Source organism: Oikopleura dioica, chromosome 2, assembly GCF_907165135.1.
Source record: "Oikopleura dioica chromosome 2, OKI2018_I68_1.0, whole genome shotgun sequence".
NCBI classification, from domain to species: Eukaryota; Metazoa; Chordata; class Appendicularia; order Copelata; family Oikopleuridae; genus Oikopleura; species Oikopleura dioica.
The window spans coordinates 6,978,709-6,994,480 of record NC_137292.1 but is presented as its reverse complement, the minus strand read 5'-3'; the positions used below and the strand labels follow the sequence as shown (position 1 = coordinate 6,994,480).

The 15,772-nt window shown below is 41.0% G+C and overlaps 3 protein-coding genes across 3 annotated transcripts; 1 reads left to right on the top strand and 2 right to left on the bottom strand.

Moving 5' to 3' along the window:
* Window positions 1–4,489: 4,489 nt before the first annotated feature.
* On the bottom strand, window positions 4,490–7,541 carry LOC145699409 (uncharacterized). The gene is made up of 3 exons (XM_081776681.1): window positions 7,269–7,541; window positions 6,831–6,981; window positions 4,490–6,450 (listed from the first exon to the last, which is right to left on the bottom strand). Exons 1-3 carry the CDS (start codon window positions 7,502–7,504, stop codon window positions 6,157–6,159), a joined length of 681 nt encoding a protein of 226 aa, XP_081632807.1. The 5' UTR covers window positions 7,505–7,541; the 3' UTR covers window positions 4,490–6,156.
* A 339-nt stretch (window positions 7,542–7,880) lies between these two features.
* On the bottom strand, window positions 7,881–13,284 carry LOC145697428 (la-related protein 6-like). The gene is made up of 5 exons (XM_081774631.1): window positions 12,990–13,284; window positions 10,892–11,035; window positions 8,555–8,645; window positions 8,284–8,384; window positions 7,881–8,212 (listed from the first exon to the last, which is right to left on the bottom strand). The coding sequence occupies exons 1-5, from the start codon at window positions 13,221–13,223 to the stop codon at window positions 8,045–8,047; spliced, it is 738 nt and encodes a 245-aa protein (XP_081630757.1). The 5' UTR covers window positions 13,224–13,284; the 3' UTR covers window positions 7,881–8,044.
* A 1,340-nt stretch (window positions 13,285–14,624) lies between these two features.
* On the top strand, window positions 14,625–15,772 carry LOC145700005 (uncharacterized). The gene is made up of 3 exons (XM_081777269.1): window positions 14,625–14,712; window positions 14,760–15,039; window positions 15,080–15,772. Exons 1-3 carry the CDS (start codon window positions 14,653–14,655, stop codon window positions 15,607–15,609), a joined length of 870 nt encoding a protein of 289 aa, XP_081633395.1. The 5' UTR covers window positions 14,625–14,652; the 3' UTR covers window positions 15,610–15,772.

Here is a 15,772-nt window from a genome sequence, read left to right as displayed (position 1 = left end):
TATTTTATTTGAAATTTGCAACAATGCAGAACGAGTTCTTCGTAGACATATTGCTGCTGTCGTTCTTACTTTCCAAGGCGGAAGCATCGACCTTTGCGAGTGATGAGAGAGACAGTGTAATTGCCTTTCTCGATGTCGGAGTCGAATGCCAGGTATCGACCGAGAAGAATGTCGTCTTCTAATCGAAGAGCTTCGATGTGTGCTCGACGATTAACAGGACCAAGCTGGTTGCCCCGCAGGAGGAGGTACGAATCAAGGCGGCAGGCTAAACACACATAAGTAAAGTACAACAAGTAAGGGTAACATACCGCGACGGGATCTGGCGTCAACTTGCTCTCCCAGAATAGGAACTGCACGTCCAAACTGCACGGGCTCAGCATTCAGAACCCGCTCGGCGCTGAAGGAACGGGCTCTTGTACCAGACTCGCGCTCACGAGGGCGACCAGTTGTCTCCATGCGAGGATACTCAACCTCACTCACTTGAGACGACGAAACCGTAAGGTCAGGTTCATCAGTGAAACGAGGGGGGGTTGAAGATTCATTAGTATTCTAAATTAAGTAAATTTAAAATCCATTGGCCAAAAATATTAACTATTTAAGCAAAGGACTTACCGGCATTTTTCCAACTTTCGGCCTTGTCTGTATTTGGAAAATAAGAACTGATTTTTTTTATAACAAATCCAAGATATAAACCACTGTTCTAGAAAGTAATTTATATATAAAAACAACCAATTCGATGGAAAAAAGAGTAATTAGAATATAAAAACAAACACTTCTAGAAACCGGTTTTAAGAAATACCTCGAAACGCCGAAGGGGGAAATATAATTGAGAGCGTGCGTAGGCGGAATAATGAGGCTGCCACACACGATTGGCCGCAAAAAGAGCGACAAAAACAGTACACGAGATTTTTGCGAGAAAGACACCAAATTTAACAAAAATATTCAAACATATTGCTCGGAGATCAAATAAGCCACGATTCGCCTTCTGCCAAAAGGAAAATCGTACCTAAACCCCGTTTCTGCCAAAAACGAGGCTTAGAAATTAAATCTGCGAGCAATATGATCCGAATATTTAAATATCATCAAATTCTCGTGCTATTTATTCATAAAACGAAATCTTAATTCTTGCTAATAAAATGCAGTTACCACAATTTCGAGCAAAAAATGTTTTCTAGGGGCGATTTCACCGAAAAAGTCCAACAGGGCGACCAAAAAATTCCCCAACCCGCCCCCAACTCCGTTGCATCCTAGCTATTTCGTGGGTACAAAAATAGATTCCGCGAGAAATCCGTTTTCTAGGGGCGCTTTCACCGAAAAAGTCCAACAGGAGGACCAAAAATTTCCCCCAACCCGCCCCCAACTCCGTTGCATCCTAACCATTTCGTGGGTACAAAAATAAATTCCGCAAAAAATCCATTTCCTAGGGACGCTTTCACCAAAAAAGTCCAACAGGGCGACCAAAAAATTTCCCCCATCCCACCCCCAGCTACCAACCATTTCGTGAGTAAAAAATGGCTGGCCAGTTGGGAATGGCACGCTCCGCGTGCCCTATATTATTCGAGGGGAAATAAGTTGGGAAGGGTTGGTTAGTTGGGAAGGTGGGCCAGTTGGGAATGGCACGCTCCGCGTGCAATATAAAATTCGAGAGAAAGTAAGTTGGGGAGGGTTGGTTAGTTGGGAAGGTGGGCCAGTTGGGAATGGCACGCTCCGCGTGCAATATAAAATTCGAGAAAAAATAATCCGAGAAAAATGGAGTTTTTTTGTGCGGAAATCGTTTTGCGCGGAAGTTTTTGCGCGAATGAGGTTTTCGTGCAAGTGCCATTCGCGCAAAACGATTTCCGGGCAACTACCATTCGAGTTTTGCGATTTTGGAAAAAATCCCATTCGTGTTTTTATTTTCCGCGCAGGGAAGTTGGCCCCGACTTCCAGCTTTTTATTAATTTTTCAATTAATTTTTCATTCGATCAAAATTAATAATTATGCCATCAACAATTTTCAATTTTGTCAAATTTGGCAAAAATTGAAGGATTAAGATAAATAGCGCATCTGGTGGTTTTAAGTTGCAGCGTATCAAAGCCTTGCTTATGCCGTAATTTTAATCTTACGAATCGACTTGATTTCGGCCTTCACGCTTGACTTACATAAAACCAGGTATAAACCCATTTTACGCGGCAATAGCTTATTTCTGCACTCACGTTTTAAGAAATTTACCTTTCTCGATAAATAATAAGTCGAAGTTGAAGAAATGAACTTAGAAAAAAATCGAAATTGAACCCTGCAATTGGTTGTATTTTGGGTTTCTTGAAAATGAACTGTATTATAAACAGATGCTTTTCAATACTACGCAACATTAAACTTAATTTTGGTCAGATAAATTAAGGGTGTCACTCTCTTAATAGAAGTTGGGACGATAAGTACCATCTGCTGTTCCAAAAGGGTACTTGAGAAGAACTAAAAGGATATGATGATTTATCAAGCTGGCAAAATCATCAAGTTTGGCTTGGAGGGCAAAAAAATCTAGTAAGCAAAAAAGTTCATGCTACCGAATCGAGTGCCCATGTTAATGAGCCTTGTCGAGCAAAGTGCAGTTATATTACTTTTTTTGAACTTTTATCATGAAAGATGGGTTTTCTTCGTCTTTTTTGGCTTTTTTTCTTTCTAATTTCTTTTCAATCAAGAGCTCTTGAATTGAATTGAACGCCTGTACGTTTTCAAATATTTGGCGCGCTCTGGAATTCGTATTTATGATATTCCTAGTCATTGTTAAAAAAATAATAGCCGTTCCTTTTTCGAGTTTCTGGGCGCGTTGCATGCAAACCTAGAATAATAAAGTTACACAGTTGACGCGATTTCAGCGCTGCGCTACGTCTTCGAATTACTTTTTCACTGATAAGGCCAGGGAAATCATTTTCTGCTGATGCAACGTTCAAAAAACGTTGAAACTTGGAAAATCTTTGTTCAAATATTAATTTGACGATGCCATTCCTTTTTTGAACCCCCTTTTTTAACCTCCCGGACGTAAAATTCCAAAGCGACGGAAAACACGTGCTCAAATCAACAACAGATTGAAAGAACCAAAGCACTTGGTTCAATCTTATGCAGAAATAAAGTGAGGCCAAAATATCTACTTTGTTCTGCTTGGTTCTGAACACGGTTGGGAACGTTAGGTCCTTACTAAATGTTTTAGAGGCTGAAATTAAGGCTCTACGTGGAAGATTTTCTCATGCTCGGATTTAAGGATTTATTGTTGAGCATAATATTTTAGATTTATTTCAACGTGACACCCTTATTTCAAGAGGAGTTTCGACAAGAAAGAGCTAAATATATTTTCAATTGAGAAAGTTAAGGGTGTCACTACGAAAAAGCTTGTAGAAAAATCCGTTTGAAAATCGGCTTTAACGGGGTCCACCCCCCTTAGATCTTCGAATAACACGTACCTTGTACTGGACCCCTTCTACTGTAATAAACGTACTTCTGCGCTTCTTGAGCTTCCTGAACTTTTTCCGCAGCGTTGCTGGCGAATTTTGAGCCTAAGTTTGACATTAGTGCCACTCGTTCCATGTCAAACAGTGTCCAGCTCTCTTGGAAAGAAAGGGTTGCGCTTTTAGACGCCTGCATTTTCGAGTTTGGAATTTCTCAATAGTTGAAAAATTTCAAAAAGTAGTTTCCGCTGACCTTGACACTTTCAAGTCGTTCTTTGATCCACGCATTTACGCCGAGGCTTTTCGTAATTGACGCACCGTTTTCGTGAAGATTTTCTAACCTCTTTTTTGTTGTCTCCAGAAAATTGGGCGCGGGGGCGATCGGGGACACCTTTTAGAGGTTGACGCTCTCTCGTAGTAAATGAACGCTCACGTGATTATTGACCGAGCACTGGTACATTCACACAGCTGGGTTTAAATTTAAATTATCGACGCTGCTCTCCTTGAATTTCAAGGAAAGACACGAGATGCAGCTCAAAAAGATCAGCCGTAAAAATCGGGGTTTTTAGAAAGCATTTTCACTACGTAAGAAAATCTTCCAGCTCGTTTTCTATTCCTGTTATTCCCTTGCGGGTTTGAGAAAGAGTCTTTGGTAAATTTAAATTTTGTAATTACTGTTTAGCCCTCAACCCGCGCGTCCGGTCTCGTGATGATGAAATGTTTGATGCAGCCATTTCCCATGTTCTTCCGCTCGAAAACGTAATGCTGCGCGAATTTGAACTGATTGAACAAATTTTTCTATCATTTCCATCTTCTACTTTCTTCTTTCATTCTGTCCTTCTTTTACTTTCTCGCTTCTAGTTTCTCGAAGAATGAAAAAACTACTACTACTTCGGCTATCGTGGAACATCGATTGAGCCTGCGATGAGTCGGCTTAGCCCCCGAACAGCTGTTACATACAGCTACAGCCAGAGATCACCTGTTACTCTTTTCTAGCTTTTTCTCTTTTTGATCGATACTTTTGCTAGTTTCTCAAATATATGTATTCCTTCAATGATGGAAAAAAGGGGATTTTGAATCATTTGTTCATTCATTTATTCATTGCATTATTTCAACTAAAATCTGCACGAAACAAGCTTATTTCACAATTCAAGATCTTAACCTGTCACCATCAAGATCCGGCGGGCCATGGACCGTGGGACCAGTGTTGCAAACTCGAATAAAAAAGTACAGGAAGGAAAGAAAGTGTAATTATATACAGCAGGAAATATGAAGCATCGTTGTTCATACCCATTTTTGTTTTTGTTTGCGGCGCCAAAATCTTGGTCAATAATGTGCGGATGGGTTAAACTTCGACATGTCGACATGTTGTCATTTTGTGTCACGTGATCTCGTCACCTGATCCACCAGAATAGTCGGGCAGTAGCTTCTCCACTCTAGACGCTCCTCACTACTTATTCTGATTGGATACTACCAAAAGCTTGCGCGCCACCAAGCGGCAGACGCAGCTCTTTTTTCTAACTTCTTATTGGTCCAATCAGAATTGGCCGATTCCGCGTGCCCAAAGGTCCCCCAGTGAACACAACGGCGGCCAATTCACCCTTCACTAGACGATAATCTACGATAAAAACAGAAACAGAAAAAAAAAATTATAGTTTTTTGAATTAAAAATTGAATAAAAAATCTACAAAATTATACAAAAAGCGGAACGGCTGACAAGTTAAGCCACGGCGAAAACTGAAAATAAGGATATCACACGTTGAGCAGGATTGACCTTTTACGGGGATTCGATTTTTGACAAGAGTTAGTTGAAAATTACAGTTATGGAAAAAGAAAGCTGGTGAACTTTGTTTTAGACGACGCGTAACATCGGACGTCTACTCGCCTCGTGCTCTCCGGGAATTAAAAACTGGAACCTTTTGATAAGCTCTTAATCTTGTATCGAAGCTTCTCTCGCTTTCCGAAACTCTGACTGTGGCAACTGAGCTCAGCAGTTTCTGGAATGAACGGTAATTGAATTTTATGGCATGCCACGTTCGCCCTTGAACAGACCTGTCAGATAGAATGACATTAATTAATTATTTTAAATAACTTCGGCTAAACATTATGTTGTTATGACTAACGAGCTTTTCAATTGCCTGAATTCGCGGCTGATTCTCGCGAAACAACAGCTTTCTCAGGGAATTCATGACGTCTCGAATCGACGATTTTTCTGCTAATTATTTTTTATTAATTCATTATTATATTATTTTTGATATAATAAATTACTCCCAAAACACCAATTTAAAATTAACGAATAGCGAGACGAGTCTAAATTGAAAATTTAACCCAGTTTCTCTTTTTTTTCGGGCGTGTCGGGCGAAACCTATCAGAGCCTTGTCACTTGGTGTTCATGCGAAATGCAAATCCGAAATGTCGCTTCGAGTGTGCGCGCGTCACAAGCCCCGACCGCCGTTCAAAATGTCCGGCAACTGGGCCCGCTCTAAAAAACCGACGACGCGCTGTTGTCAAACAACGATTAGTGATTCTTATCAAAATGGAGATAAGCAACGCTATCGGTTCTTGCGGCTCCAAGCATAAGAAAGAGCCTCGCTCCGGGCGGCTTAAATTTTTTTTAATCGAAGCCGCAAGCGGCTTCTCGATTCTCAACTTTTTACAAATAAAAAACCAGCATCCTTTTTATAAAAAATTGTGTGTGATATCCTTTCCTTGTCGACTCCAAAAATATATTATTTCAATGCAGGGCCAATTTGCCGATCCAGGATTGAATTTGCTGATTTGCCTGGAGCGAGTGTTCCGCTTCGCTCTCCGCTTCGAGTCCAGGCGGCGGCGGTGGAGACCATTCGCTTTCGCTGCTCTTTCGGCAATTTTGGTAAACTTGGTAGCCAGGAGTAGCTGCTCCGTATTGGCTTGCTGTTGGTGCTTGGTTTTGATTTCCAGCAGCTCGAGAAAACATCTCATTAGATCGCATTTTGCTGCGCGCCGTCATCAGCGCATTTTGATAGTGCAACCGCGCGGTGAACAAAAGCTACAATTTTCGTTAAAATTGAATGTCGAAACAACCACAAAAACAGAAAACGTGGCTGTTTTTTTCGTTTTCAAAATAAAGAATTTTCTATTTTGAACTTTTTTGCACGTTTTGAAGCGACACCCTTAATTTCCGCATTTTTTCTGTTAAAAAGAGACAGCTTTGGTCGCTGAACTTGGGGGGCTTTACACGAAAGTTTTCAAAAAACTGTCGTCAGCGAGATAATACGATTGAGAACTTGTAGGTCGCCCAGAAGAACAAAGTAGCAACAAGTTGTAGTAACCGAACAGGTGAAACGAACAAGCCCGAATTCGTTATCTGGCCGCAAATTCGTAAAAAAGACTGTGGACGAAGAATCGAGCAAGAACAAGAAAGCTCACCTTTTCTTGCATGTAGATCTGCGCCTGCGCCAAGGCGATGCGATCGATTGGGACATGAGCTGGGCTGACTTGTTGACGGTGGACGGCGGCGGCGGGGTTCGACTGCAGCGTGTTGTAACGCGGTAATTGATGACTCCACTCGGCGCGTTGGCTAAAAGATCAACCGGTAATGGACTCAACTCGTTTTCAATTGCTTTTGTTTTCTGGACAAGCGGATATACTGTTTTAACGACAGTAAGGCCACCTCGAGTAAAATAACTCCCCCGAGAAGCCACATGACAATTGTAACTAAAGGGACAGCCACTTCCTGCAGGAAATCTGCAAAAAGAAAACCTATCCATCTGGAGATTAAGCAACTCTACCAGAAGTACAATACAAAACGCGAAATAACTTTCTTTCCACAGTGAAATTAAGAGTTACGCAACAGTTTTTGCTTACCAAGTAGGCTGTCTATTGAGTGATCCTTCTTGGGAACTTGAAACGTCAGAGATTGCCGAGTCCACGGATGCGTCGGAGGGCGAAAGGCGATCCTTGGCAGTCTTCGAGTTTTCGAACTCTTCGCCGAAACAGCTTTTCTCCTTCTTTCGCCGATGACGGGCGAAAGAGCGAATCCTCGTGCCCAGAAGACACACGCGAAGCTCCCCGTCTTTCCGAGAGTTACAAAGTGAAAGCATCAAGTTTCGTTCATCAATTTCAATGCTGCTTTTAGGACCATCATCAGAAATTCAACTCAATGATGGATTTCGTTTTAATTGACAGACAATACGTTATATTCAAGCTAAGTTCAACTTCAAGACCCGAGAAGCCGCTTGCGGCTTCGAGTAAGAGAAAGAATAAGCTGCGCGAAGCGCGGCTTTTTGTCCTTGTTTGCTCAAAGCCGCAAGCGGCTTCTAGGGTCTTGATATTGAAATTGAGTAAACAAGAAGAAAAAGCCGCTCTTCGCGCGGCTTATTTTTTCTCCTACTCGAAGCCGCAAGCGGCTTCTCGGTTTTTGACAGTTAATTTTAGAAGAAATGCCATCTTGAAAATCGGTTTAAGAATAATTTCCCTAGGATTGTCAGAAAAGAGATCAAATACGAAAACGCGCGATCAGTTAAATTAAAACCCGTCTCTACGACAGCCCCGCTTTAGTACTCTTTCAAAGTAAGCTAATCGCTTTCTCGAATGTCGAGTACACAGTGCTTTAGAATGTTTAGCGGGCTAAGTCCGCTGAATCAGATTCTGTTCAATGAAATAAAAGATGAAGTTTGATCTGGCGCGGGGATAAGCCTCAGTAACTCCCTTCCTTCTTCATGGCTATCGAGTTCCCGGCAGCAGCGGTGCGCCGCCTCAGCTGTGTCGAATTTGACCACGGCGACGGGGCGAGAGCCAAGTTCGGGATGCTAAATGACCAGTTATTCTCGGGAAAAAACACGTGTTTCTTGGTCATTTTTTGTTCAATTAGGAAACTTACTCGAGCACAGTAGGGCCGAATATTGTCCGGGATCTCCATTCCAGGTTTGATGACTTGTATAAATACAATTTCGCCATACGGAATGAGCAGATTCGTGATCACTAAAGTAGAAAATCAACTGCCAGCTGGTTAATTTCGAACAGATAATTTATGAAATGAAATTCAAGTTTATCTTGTAAAATCTGATCAAATTTTTAATTGAAGTTCTCAGAGGAGTTGAATTCAATTGTACATGAGTACCCATGGTCTCTAATCTTGATGGTCAACTCACTCGAAAGGGATAGTTCTTCGGCCGTGATGAGGACAGATCGAATCGCCTTGATCGAAGAAATAAATGCAGTCAGCGGTTGTCGTCTTCGTACCTGAATTACAGTAAGTACAGTGGTCCAAGTACCAAGGTGAAGCATTTGGCCGTTTCATGACTTGTTTTTGATTGGCTCAAACAAGCAATACGGGCCTCAAATTGGCAGATAAACCCCATATCAAAATCAAGATTAAAAAAAGAAGGGTGTTTCTACAAGTTTGGATATCCCTTTTCGCGAAAAGTCCAAAAAGAAGAATAGACGGGCATCAAACTCTTTCCACTCTAAAATCCAAGAAGTAAGCTCCTTGGAAGCTTAAATTCCAGGGCCCGCGCCCTTGCCGCCACACTTCTTTCACACGTGGAAAGACATTCGAGAGGCTGGCGCTTGGCGATTCCCGAAAATAGAAAAACAGAAACGGGAGCAATCGATCCCCTTAAAGTTTAGAGCAGGGAGTGTTTCTTACTCAATTTTGTGGTTACTTAACATTTACCGGATAACTAAAAAGTGGGTAACCAGAGAGTAGACTTTTAGAGTTTTGGATCCGGAAAGAAAAACAGAGGCTTCCTAAATGCTGTGCTATGTAAAAAAAACCTGAATTATGGTCTGAAAGATCCCTAATGAAAAGCCGCGTAGCGGCTTTTTTAAAAACGGAGCCGCAAAGCGGCTCCGCCAAAATTTTTAAAAATTTTGCAATAATAATTTTGAGGACCCTGACTCAGGTTTTGTCCAAAGGATGCGGAGCGAAGGAGGAAAAAGAATCGTAAAACACAGTTTGACCTATTTTTGATGCTTATTGAAAATGATTTCACTTTCTAGGGGACATAGTTTTGCGGTTTCTTTCCGTACCACCTTACCTCGAAAAAATCTTATCGAAGTTGACCTATTTTTTCGATGTTCAATGAAAAGGTTGTGCTAATTTTAATTAAGCACTTTGGAAAAGAAACATTGTTTTTGGGGGGTTCAAATCGCGCCACGACGGGACACGACCAGAAGGTCAAAAACGCGGGTTCCAAGTTCAGGCTCCACGGACATCCGAGTGCGGAAGCGTTTAGACTGGCCGCCTCATTAGAAACTTCAATCAAATCTTCTAACTCGTCCATCTAATCGAATTTTTCGCTGAATGCGCAAGACGAAAAAACGAGCAATTGAAAATTTAAAGTTTTAAGTGAGCCAATTATCTCTCTACAAGGCTAATTCCTGGTTAGAAGCTTGATTCGTCAGAAAGGGTAGTATCAAAATTGAAACGAAGCTGCGAATCCGCTTACTGAAGTGAGCAAGCACTATTATTAAGGCTCTACCCTGGCTTAAACCTTCTTTTAGAACAGCAGCTCCAAGCTCAAGGTGTTCTAACGTGGCGAGTAAATGAAAACGGATGATCCTTATCCGGCGACGGATTTGAGTTCAGACAAAGACGACGAGCCCGATCGCGCGAGCGTTCGATTCATCGCCGACTTAACATTTGCATTTGCGATATTTGCTTACCGCGCCGATTGCACTAGGCTCGGCTCAACGAGGGATTAAACAACTCAATCGGACTCGAAGGTCACGTGTGTTCGAGCAACGAGTTATTCGCCTCTGACCTTGGATCATTCTGATTGAAAATTGGCCTCATCTAAATTCTGAAAAGAAAGAAGCACCCCTTACTTTTCTCCTAAAATTCACGAAAAAAAATATGTCCTGAAGCCGGATATTATCGAAAAAAAGAGGGCAGGCTATCGGGGACGGGTAGCGTAGTGGTCGTGTGTCGCTACTCGGAGGAGAGGGTCCAGGGGTGGAATCCCCATACGTAGGCCTCGGACGTAAAAATCGAGGCCTACTCATAGGAATACAAGCAGCTGAAGAATCTAAGAAACAAAAAATACCAGAAACTAAGTATCACGAAATGATATCGTCGAGATGGGATATGAGTCATATCATATGACCGATAAGAGTGACCGAAACAACTAAACCCTAAATTGACGAAAGGCAGCACGAGCCCTGAGGTTTCTCTCGATTCCCAAATACCCCTCCTGTCGAGAGTTTTTATCACCATTTTTCAATGGTACAAAGTTATAAGGAAACATAATAAGTGGTGAGCAAACAGAACAACATAAATCGGAAAATCATAGTAGTTAAAATCATTTAGTAATTAAAAAAGCAAAGAATGGCAATTTTGGAAGATACTTAGAATGAAAAATCAGACACTGATGGATCCCCCTGTTGCCCGTCCTGAGATCAATCACGTGAATTACCCCCGTGGAACGTGAATTTCAAATTTCTCTACTCTCAAGGTTATCTCCGGACAAGATCAATTTGAACTTTACCTTCATCCCATCAGCAGAAAGCTCCAATTTGTTCGATTTGCTGAGTGCCTTTGCAGTTGTTGCCCAGTCTGGTGTCAATTCCCGCATGCGCTTGAAGGACGAAATGAATTTTACTGATAAAAATCCGTTTCGTTTTCGCGCGACCTGAAATTTTTTGTTAGAGACAATTTTTAATTGAAGCATTAAAAACATATTGACAATAATAAAAGCTAATATTGATGGTCAAAAAAGAAGAATAATGGCCAAAAATGACCAAAAATAGGGAAATTTGGGGCAGAACCAAAAAATGAAAGAGATTTTCTGAATCAGGGTTTTGATTGGCCGGTAGGCCAAATACAGCAATCTTATTGGTTATCCAAAAATGCACTTCCATTTTATTGGTTTAGTCCAAAATTTGGGTATTTGCTGCATTAGGATTAATAGCATGGGCGAAAAAATTGAGAGAGGCGATTTTCTGGCAGTTAGATTTTCTGGCAGTTAGACTTTCTGGCAAAGGCGATTTTCTGGCAGTGCCAGAAAATCTAACTTTCAGAAAATCGCCTTTGCCAGAAAGTCTAACTGCCAGAAAATCGCCTCTTTTGATTTTGAATCTACAGTTAATGATCCTGGAAGGTAAAAAAGCGGAGAGGGTTTTCGACAGTACCACCAATTTTTTCTTACACGTTATTTTTAAAAATTCATTGACAAAAGCCACTTTTGACCCATTTATTTAATATTATTGGCTGTAGCAAACATAAATCAGCTTCTTCCGGGAATTTTTGTGTTAATCACTAGGTGTTATTTGCATCTGATTTCGAGTACTTGGTCACAGTGGGCGCCCACTGAGATAATGGCGCACGCTAATGCTTTTTGAAACTGAACTTGTTATAAAGCTCTCCAGAAAATTCTTCCTCAGGTGGTGAAATCGCCTTTATAGGATGGATATTATTTGAGCGTGCGCCATTATCTCAGTGGGTGCCCATTGTGACCAAGTACTCGAAATCAGATGAAATAACACCGGGTGTTAACAGGCGCGTGGCAGTCTCACGGCCACGCGTGGAAATGATTTCACTCAATCACAGACCGGCAAAAGCGTAGACAAAATCGACCACCCTGTTAACGGGTTAACACAAAAATTCCTGGAAGAAGCTGATTTATGTTTGCTACAGCCAATAATCTTGAATAAATGGGTCAAAAGTGGCTTTTGTCAATGAATTTTTATAAAAAATGTAAGAAAAAATTGGTGGTACTGTCGAAAACCCTCTCCGTTATTTTTACCTTCCAGGATCACTAACTGCAGATTCAAAATCAAAAGAGGCGATTTTCTGGAAATTAGATTTTCTGGCATATTAGATTTTCTGGCAGTGCCAGAAAATCGCCTTTGCCAGAAAGTCTAACTGCCAGAAAGTCTAACTGCCAGAAAATCGCCTCTCTCGAAAAAATTGAATCATGAAATTAAAATAATAAGAAATCAAAGCTCGGAGATAGAAAATCAATTCTATCTCCGCGCTTGTTGCAAATATTTTGGATAAAATATAAACAAGCGCTATGTTTGTAATCTAAAATGGGACTTGGATTGGCGGCAACGTGTAGCCAACTTTGAAATTTGCGATTACGATTCTTTTTTATTTCTAAAAATACAGTTTTAGGTAGCTTCGAATTTTTAGGAAAGTCGTGACGCTACGGTGGCATGCTCCCCTTCTCAGCGGTTAAATTGACGATGAGCATGAAAATCAAATTTCTCCGAAAAAAACTCCCGCCGCCCGATTTTATTGCCCGTTTCCGCAACTGTCAGCAAAAAAAGAAATGTCCTATCTAATGATTTTTATTAAGAAAAATTGGAAGAGGGGCAAGAATAATGAGCAATTATGTCACTAGAAATGGAAATGGCGGCCGTTTTGCGGCGAAAAGAGGCGATTCTCTTGAATTTTTGCCAATTTTTGGGGTTTTTTTCTTCATTTTGGAAACCGAAACTTTAAGGAGACCTAGTTGATGCTTATCAGATTTGCATAGACTGTAACTCGACTGTAGATAATGTTACAGTAGGCTACAGAGTCTTCTAATATACAAAGTTGTCAGAAAGGGGAATAAAAAAGGAGCTTCTTATTGAAGAAAATACCTGTCTAAGAAGATATGCATTTTTCGTCAAGTAATCTTCGGAGAGATAAAACTCTGCTTGCGCAATAATCTTCTGTTCATTCTCTGAAATTCTTTGACCGGCGATGGAACTGCCGTAAAACTGCTGTTCCATATTGCTCGAAACTGCAAACTGGGGAAACGTGGCCGTAGAAGTTGCACCGAAAGCGGCACGGAGCGACGACTGTTGGCCTGTATCTATCAATCCTTCAACCATTCTTTCTTCTCGATCATTCCATTCTTCTTTTTTCTCAGTTATCTCTTTCTTCACTCTTTCAAGTCAAACAGTAGCGCCTCCGCTCCTCCGAGAAAATCGGCGAGAAACCGACACCAACGTCGGAGCAGCGCGCAGCTCGCGAGCGCCACCCTCGCTGAGTAGGAGCTGTCATGATATCAAAAAGAAAAAACTTCGTGGCCATTTTTACTTGATGATCTAGGATCAGCTGTTCAGTCTGCGGTTTGTTTTTTGTTTTTGCTCCTCGGTCAGAGTTCCTGTGCTTTTTTAGGTCAGGGGAATTCAGTAGCATAATATTAGTATTGGAGCTTGGGACAAATCCCCAAGAGTAGACCATGAAAATGAATACCAAAGTAGCGACTCCTGAATTTTAATAATTCCCGTGGTTCATGAAGAATCGGGTCATTTCTGGCGAGTTTTCGAGCTTCTTTGACCCACTCTTTTTTTTCTGATGAACCTGGACCCGAGCGGTGTAACTAAACGCTAGTTATTCAACTTGGTTGCATTCAAGCTGCCAAATCCAAGTACAGAGGCTTTTCGTTGAAAACTGAGTCGTTCAGACAAATCTACTCGGATAGGTGAAGTTCACGGCCTTTTCGACCTGCAGCGATCAGCTTTTTCTGATTCGTGGTGCCCTTTGCGGACGCCAGAATTACTCAAGTTGAAGGTGAAGAGCATTCTATCCAGCGCACTACTAACAACGTCTTCGATTTTTAGTTCTTAATATTTTCTAGCAAACGAAAGTGAACTAATTTTTGTTTTATTCAAACCAAATCGACAGACTTATTGACGGTGTCAATGAGCGAACATAGTGCCAATACAGCTTTGGTATATACAGAAGATCCCCTTCTAAAACATCATCTTCAAAAGACTCTCTCCAGGGCGAAAAATTGTTTGTGCGTGTCTTTCAGCTAGAAATAATCTAAATGGGATGGATAGTGCAGTTTTTGGAATAGCTCTTGAAAATGCAATAATGACAAATGGAACTTGCTTTTCAAAATTGGTGACTTACGCGCTCCATTTCCTGCGTTGACAAAGGGCCCTTGATATCGTCGTCCTTGTCTTTGAATTTATACTCCCACTTGGTGTCCGAATCAGAATGGCCAGCTTCTCCTGTTGCTTGTTCAACGATATTCGGAACGAGTTTTCCGCACTGGTCGTTGAGCTCGATATTGAAGACGGTACCGGCGTCGTGGCAAGTTTTTACTCGTTTTTGCCTTATGTCTGCATAAAATTGCTATTGCTAGCGCTCACAAAGATTAAGAGTAGCATCTGACATTCTTGCGACCTTTTTGGGAATGAAAACGGAATTGAAACTGTCCAAGTGTCAGTCAAGCAGTCGTGGTTTTCGGCGTTAAAAGCAAGCGTCGCTCAATTTTTCGTCTCAGAATCCCCTTCGATAATTTTCGATATGGAAATAGAAGAAGAGAATGAGAAAATGGCGGGTCAAATTTATCAAACAAGAATACAGGTAACAATGATTTCAATAAAAATTTAGAGAATTAAACTTAATAAAAGTGTCTTGACTGCGATTGCATTGGCGTTTTGAGACAAAAGGAAAGAAAAGTGTATTTATTGCCTCAAGAAGTTCTAACCATAAGAAGCATTCATACTCAAGAGCATGATATTATACAATCAAAGAAAGAGAAGACATGGACGAAAAAGACAATGGAAGGAATGACAAAGAGAAGGATAAAACAAAAATTGACGCTCGGAAAGCATGGTTTCTCGACGAACCCTCAGCTGGCATCATATCTATTAACTGGCTCACTTTTTTGGATAACCATCATCCTTATAAGTATGGATCATTAATACTTTCGAAACAAGACATTTTTTAGCAAATTGGTTCTCGCTTCAAAGCTTGCAAGCAGTAACGACTTTCTTGACTTCAACCTGCCACCGAAACTACAAAGAATGCGTTAAAATCGAGTCAATGGACCTTTGCGGCCATCTGATGAAGCAATGCCACGAAACTCAAGAATTCATTCTTCCTAAGCCGATTTCCCTAATCATGCCACAAGAAACTGAGCCGATCAAATTTACTGATGAAGAAAATAAAGTGAATCTGTACCGCTGCAAAAAGAAACAGTTTTTGGACCAAAAAGTTTGCCGCCATCTTTGCTCCAACACGCTTATTTTGAGATCATCAAAGACGCATTCAATCTCACCTTGTGAAGACATCTGCTTCGGGTTAACTAAATCAGCTGGGGGTGCCTGTCCAACCGAAAAATATTGCATAAAAGGATGTCCCTGCCCTTTCTATAAATGCGAAAAAACCGACAAGGATCAGAAATATATTCCTGTTTTTGATTTTAAAAGCGGTAATTATAGTCGAAAAACCGAAACAGAAAAAGAAGGGAATTATTAAAATATATTTAAATGCCGTCAGATTCATACCTGTCACTTTTAAAAAATTCCAAAAGACTCAGAATCAAAGATGATTCAAAATGGGACTCTTAGATTTTTTGATCAAACTCGAGTTCTTACTTCAACTCAGATACTCGTCGACCAAACAAGTGCACCTTTAAATC

Excerpts from the sequence above, each read along its gene's own strand:
- LOC145699409 (XM_081776681.1), bottom strand. The coding sequence starts at position 7,504 with ATGCTTTCACTTTGTAACTCTCGGAAAGACGGGGAGCTTCGCGTGTGT. Across the intron at positions 6,982-7,268 it reads CTCAATAGACAGCCTACTTG|CCAACGCGCCGAGTGGAGTC; the intron begins GTAAGCAAAAAC and ends TTGATCTTTTAG. Across the intron at positions 6,451-6,830 it reads AGATCTACATGCAAGAAAAG|CTTTTGTTCACCGCGCGGTT; the intron begins GTGAGCTTTCTT and ends CGAAAATTGTAG.
- LOC145700005 (XM_081777269.1), top strand. The coding sequence starts at position 14,653 with ATGGAAATAGAAGAAGAGAATGAGAAAATGGCGGGTCAAATTTATCAA. Across the intron at positions 14,713-14,759 it reads TTTATCAAACAAGAATACAG|TGTCTTGACTGCGATTGCAT; the intron begins GTAACAATGATT and ends ACTTAATAAAAG. Across the intron at positions 15,040-15,079 it reads GATAACCATCATCCTTATAA|CAAATTGGTTCTCGCTTCAA; the intron begins GTATGGATCATT and ends GACATTTTTTAG.
- LOC145697428 (XM_081774631.1), bottom strand. The coding sequence starts at position 13,223 with ATGGTTGAAGGATTGATAGATACAGGCCAACAGTCGTCGCTCCGTGCC. Across the intron at positions 11,036-12,989 it reads ATGCATATCTTCTTAGACAG|GTCGCGCGAAAACGAAACGG; the intron begins GTATTTTCTTCA and ends AAAAAATTTCAG. Across the intron at positions 8,385-8,554 it reads CGAAGAACTATCCCTTTCGA|TGATCACGAATCTGCTCATT; the intron begins GTGAGTTGACCA and ends TTTCTACTTTAG.